This window comes from Cervus elaphus, chromosome 9 (genome assembly GCF_910594005.1).
Source record: "Cervus elaphus chromosome 9, mCerEla1.1, whole genome shotgun sequence".
Taxonomy (NCBI): Eukaryota; Metazoa; Chordata; class Mammalia; order Artiodactyla; family Cervidae; genus Cervus; species Cervus elaphus.
The window spans coordinates 48,520,749-48,526,544 of NC_057823.1; the positions used below are offsets into that span (position 1 = coordinate 48,520,749).

The 5,796-nt window shown below is 54.3% G+C and overlaps 1 protein-coding gene across 1 annotated transcript; it reads right to left on the reverse strand.

Annotated features, from left to right (window-relative positions):
• Positions 1 to 1,023: 1,023 nt before the first annotated feature.
• NEUROG1 (neurogenin 1) lies at positions 1,024 to 2,730 on the reverse strand. The gene has a single exon (XM_043914065.1). It carries the CDS (start codon positions 2,458 to 2,460, stop codon positions 1,720 to 1,722), a length of 741 nt encoding a protein of 246 aa, XP_043770000.1. The 5' UTR covers positions 2,461 to 2,730; the 3' UTR covers positions 1,024 to 1,719.
• Positions 2,731 to 5,796: the final 3,066 nt, after the last annotated feature.

Below are 5,796 nucleotides of genomic sequence, written 5' to 3' on the forward strand. Positions count from 1 at the left end.
ATAATTATATTCATGAAAAGGGGCAATTCAATGAAAAAAATGGTTTTTATATTAAGTGGGGTAACTTGTGAGCTGGGGGAACAGGCAGCAACTGCATTTTAGGGACCATCTTTGTAATCATCCACATTCTGAGATTTAAAACAAAAGTCGCTATTGGCCAGTGCTGTCAGCTAAATTGTTAGACAAGGGACAAACACACCGCAGCCAGAAAAATCCCCACTGAGTTTGGACGGCTGATTTCTCTGGCAGCAAATGAAAGCTTTGGCTGTTGCCCCTGACTAGCTGAGCAAGCCAGGACCGAGTCCACTGCTTGCCCTCCTCTGTGAACGCTGTGGGCACAGTGTGTGTGTGTGTGTGTGTGTGTGTGTGTGTGTGGTGCAGACATTCTCACAATTTTAGGCAGCTGCACACCCATCCAGGGACACCACACCAGCATAATTCATCCCACACTTCCCAGCCAGAGTGATCCCAGCCTCAATGAACAACAATTTGGAGGCATTGTTTACAAATCAATTTCCCCCTCTAAATAGGCTGTTATAAGAGTGGACCCTTCTGCTTGCCCAGCCTGGGCCCACCTGTCACTGGGACTTCCTAGCCAGTGGTCATACTGTATTGATCTTTCTAATCCCCTTTCTTTGAAACACAGAGCCAGCTGATGTGGAGCTCCTCAAAAGAAAGACTCTCCCACCGCCCCTACCTCTACAGGTAGCTGCATATCCGGGGCTAATTCTCCACTAAAAAGTCTAAATTGGCTTATGGGGAGCCTGAAAGATCTCCCTTGTGTTTACAAAGTGAAAGGAAATGCTGGATCTCAAATGCCCTACTCTCACTTTATCCATTTTTTTTGGGGGGGGGTGGAAATCAGGTGCATTTTATTTTTAATTGTTTCGAAAAAGGACTGGACTTTCGAAGTTGGGTGGGGATAGTGTTTCACTTTAGTGGTGGAGCAGCCAGGGAAAGGGAAGAAAAGCCCCAGAGACACCAACTACATGCAAGAAACTTGGTGACTTATTATCTTTTTTATTTAGCTTTTATTTACATGAAACATCTGCAGTACAAAAATGTAAACTTTGATAGCTCATAATAATAGAATAAACTCTTTATGCACAAAAATACATTTTCATATGAATGAAGCATCTTGAATAAATTAAAGTACTCTCCAGCCCAGTGCCTGAATAGCTACGCAAGAGTCTCGGGTTCTTCCTAGAGCGAGCCTACAGTGGTGGGGGTCGGGATCCATAATGCATGAAGCCTACTCCTTGTCTCTCCTTTTTAAGCCTTTTCATTGTATTGTCAGCCGGCTCAAACCGAATTTTCATGCTCGTTTTTCTTCATTAGAGTTCTACAAATTGTAAAATTGACTTTTCACCTCGTCTTCAGGGACTGATGTGTCCCTTTTCTAAATCACACTGAAGTGGTGGCTGGGGTCAGCTCTGAGCCAGCCACAAAGGAGGTTTTGTGGAGTACAGAAAGTGCAAAAGGAAAGGCCGTCTAGGGGCGGGCGGGAGGGGCCCTGGGGCTGAGGGCTGGAGAAACAGACCAAGGGGCAGCCGCTGCGAGGGTGCAGCGACCTAACAAGCGGCTCAGGTATCCCCTACCCATTTAAAGCTCCCGTTTCCTCGGTCTGCCTGGACTGGGCGGCCGGAGGCCGCAGCTGGGTCCCCATCTACTGTCCGTCTCCTGGGGGAGGGGGAAGGTAACGGTATTCAAAAGGGGCCCTTAGTGGTAAGGGATGAAACAGGGCGTCGTGTGGAGCAAGTCTTTGGGCAGGCCGGGGAAGGAGAAAAGAGGGTCGCCGGGGCCATAGGTGAAGTCTTCGGATGCGGCGGGGCTACTGGGGTCAGAGAGTGGCGAGGCGGCAGCGGCGCAGGGGGAGGCGGCGGCACCGGAGGCCCAGGACTCAGCGTCGCTGGCAGGACTCGGGGGCCCGGGGAGGCAGGGTGCGCACTGTGGCGGCAGGAGGCGCTCGCGGGCAGCGCCCCCGGGCAGCGCCTGGTCCGCCAGGCGCAGAGTCTCCGCCAGAGCCCAGATGTAGTTGTAGGCGAAGCGCAGCGTCTCGATCTTGGTGAGCTTGCTGTCGTCGGGGAAGGAGGGCAGCACGCTGCGCAGCGCATCCAGCGCCGCGTTCAGGTTGTGCATGCGGTTTCGCTCGCGGTCGTTGGCCTTGACGCGTCGGCTCCTGCGCAGCGAGTGCAGCAGCGCCTCGGAGCGTACCCGGGCGCGGCCCCTGCGGCGCCGCCGCTCCTGCTCATCATCCGGCGCTCGAGGAGTGTCGGACGCCCCGGGAATCCCGGGTGCGCCCCTGCGGACCGTCACGGGCGGCCCCGAGGCGGACGCGGGCTGTTGGAGCCTGGCACAGTCCTCCTCGTCGGTGAGGAAGCCGGACAGGTCGCTAGTGCTGCTGCTGCTGCTGCTAGCGCAGTCGAGGTCCGAGAGGCAGGTCTCTAGAGTGGCTGGCATCGTGGCGTTGTGCAGGACCGATGGACGGATAAGAGGGCACTTAGAGGGCAGGAGTTCAGGCTAAGGGCAAGGCCGCCGGGACGCACTTACGTTCGGAACGGCCCGGGTCTACTCTGTGCTGGCTGCGGGCGCCAAGGGCTGGAGGAGCTCAGGGGCGCACCGGAAACTTGGCCTCAACTCCTCGCCTCGCCGGCAGGGGCCACGCTCCTGCCTGTCTCCCGAGTGATCTCGCCGGCGATCAGATCAGCTCGTGTGAGTACCGAGTGTGGCACACGACTGGCCTCAGGACCCCTTAAGTACTCGGCGCAACAATGGGCGCCCCCCTCCCTAGCCACCTCCGCCCCCGAGGCAGCCCCCTTGAATGGAGCTCGGCGGCAGGTCAGCCCCGTGCGGCGCCCGGGTATTTGCATAATTTATGCTCGCGGGGGGCCACCCCGCCCCCCTCCCCCTCCCGGAGCGTGCCCGTAATTACTGCGGGCCAATCGGCTGCGCCGCGCGGCTCCGGAGCCGTCTCCGGGCTAAGCCGGCCTGGGCGTCTCCGGGCAGTGAAACGGAGGCGGGGGCGGCGGGCGATTAGCAGCCGAGGCACGCTCCTCCAGGGGCTGGCCGGGCGCCCCTCGCTGGGGTGGGATGGGGAAGTGGGGCGCTGGCCGGAAAGTGTGGGCGGCGCACGAGTTGCAGAAACCTGGAGCCAGCTGGGACCCTGCGTTCGCTCCCATTCAGTGTCTGACTTCGGGCTAGTGATTTAGCTTCACTTTCCCCATCTGTAAAATGGGGCACGAGCCTACTCTGTGAAGGATGATGTGAGATGACGTTCTTGGGACACTTGGCAGGGCGCTTTTGTAACCGAGCGGCGCCCGAAGAATGGTTTCGAAATACAGCCGCCCTAGGAACCCAGACAAAACCCTATTTAAGAAAACCAGAGAGTGCCTGAGTGTGGCGCAGAGGGCAGAGATAGGCACCTCTGTTCTGTCCAGTTGGTGAACAGGGGAATGACTCTATTGACCTTAACCCAGGGCAGTATGGGGCGCGCTCCTGGGGGAGCAATGACGAAAGTAAAGGAATGGATGGTTTTCCCAAGTTGGGTGGCGTCTTGGCTGACCTGCCCCCCTTCCCTGTCCTTGCAACCCCGCAACTACCCTCCACGCCACCTCCCCAACACTGTCTGAAGACTCAAAGTAACAGAGGCATGCGGATCCCCTTGCGTCCAAGGAGCCCTCACTGCCTCCCGGACCTCCCACCTTCACCCCTCTTTGTGCCCTGTCTTCTGGAAGGGTGTTTGCAGCCTCTGAGGCCCCCTCAGATTCCCAGTCAGAGAGGCTTCGGGATCGCCCCAGCACGTTCCCACCAACCCCATACTGATGACACCTCTAGGCCCCTGTATTATTTCCTTGAGACTGCTGTAATTATTTCCTCCAGACTAGGGGCTTTTAGAACAACAGAGGTTTATTGGCTCACAGTTTAGGAGGCCCGAAGTCTGAAATTAAGGCATCAGCTGGGTTGGCTTGTTTTGCGGCCCTGAGGGAGAATTCATTCAGAGCTTTGGGTGACTCCTGGCAACCCTTGGCATTTCTCGGCTTCTGTTTTCACCACTTCAGGGTCTGCATTTTGCCCCATCTTTCTGTGTTTTCTATCTAAGGTCACATCTCTATCCAGGATGATTTCACCTTGAAATCTTTACCTTAATTCCAGCTGCAAAGACCTTTATTCCAAATAGGTTCACATTCTTAGGTTCTAGGCTGACATATCTTTTGTTGTTGTTCAGTTGCTAAGTCATATCCAACCCTTTGTGACCCCATGGACTGCAGCACACCAGGCTTCCCTGTCCTTCACTATCTCCCAGAATTCGTTCAAACTCATGTCCGTTGAGTCGGTGAGGCCATCCAATCATCTCATCCTCTGTTGCCCCCTTCTCCTCCTGCCCTCAATCCTTTGGAGAGCCACTATTCAACATAGTACAGTTTCTTTTTCAAATTCCCAAGAGAGAGAATCTGTTTGGTTAAAGGGACAGAATAATCAGAGTGGCCTTTGGCATTTCTTGACTGCCTTGCACCTGAAGATCCTTCCTATTGAGGAATTTGAATGCATGAGCACCTCTTTTCCTGGCAATTAGGGTGTGACCGTGTGACTTAATGTGCATTGGTGGCTTCCCAGATGGCTCAGTGATAAAGAATCCACCTGCCAATGCAGGAGACACAGGTTCAATCCCTGGGTTGGGACAACCTGCTCCAGTGTTCTTGCCTGGGAAATCCCATGGACAGAGGAGCCTCGAGGGCTACAGTCTGTGGGGTCGCAAAGAGTTGGACATGACTGAGCACACATGCATGCACTGAACCAGTGTTCAAGGCTCACTCACCTGCTTATCCTGGAGGCTTATTTTATGTGATTTAACTGGGCTAATTTTATGCCCTACTTGGACCTCAGGCTCTGAGCTGGTGACAGTTCAGAGTACACCTGTGTTGTAGCAGCAGCTTGGAAGAGCAGTGGCCAGTGGTGGCAGAGATGGCCAGGAGCCAGTGGGTGTTCTGACCTAGCTTTTCCCTGAAGCTTTTTAGCTGTAGTTCTGCACCTTTCACCCCCACCCCCATTTTCCAAGCCTGGTTCTCCAGCTTTCCCATTGATTGCATGAGAAACCTCATTGTAGACCTTTTCGCAGTAGGGCTCTTTTGCTTGAATTGGTCAAGTCTGATGTCTGTGGTTTGCTAAATAAAGCACCAAGTTAAATACTAAGGTTGCCAAAGCATAGAGACCGAGGCAACCCATATACCATATTGCTTGCCTATTCTGGGCCAAGCACTGTGCTAGACACTGGGGTGAGAGGGAGGAAAACCTGGCTGATGAGGGGCCAGGGGCTCTGAGTCTTATAAGCCTAGGGTTCAATGTTGGCAGAAACCTTGGAATTTATTCATTGATCTGCTGTACTGTGTACATGGGAAAATGGGGCAGCAGATGGGGAGGTCTTATCGCCATGGATTGCAGGGAATCTGGTCAAATTTGGACCAAATTCATTTTCAGCCCCCATTCCATGTTTTTCCACTGCAATTAATCAGTAAATACTCAATAAGCACCTACTGCATGCTGCCCGCATGGTGCAAGGTGCTCCGTGGAGAGTCTGGCAGAGTTGTAGTCTTGGGGCAGGGGAGACATGGCCACAGAAAGGCGGCCTGCGGCTGAGTGAGAGAAGTTCCCCACCAGGGGAACAGATCTGAAGAAGGGAAGGGGGTGGTCAGGGAAGGCTTCCTGGCAGAGGGGGACTTGAGAAGGCCTTGAAGGGTAGATGGGATGTGAACAATCCAGGTAGAAAGGAGGGGTAAGGATGGCTGCGGCAGCTGTTCT

Coding starts and splice junctions, on each gene's coding strand:
- NEUROG1 (XM_043914065.1), bottom strand. CDS start 2,460: ATGCCAGCCACTCTAGAGACCTGCCTCTCGGACCTCGACTGCGCTAGC.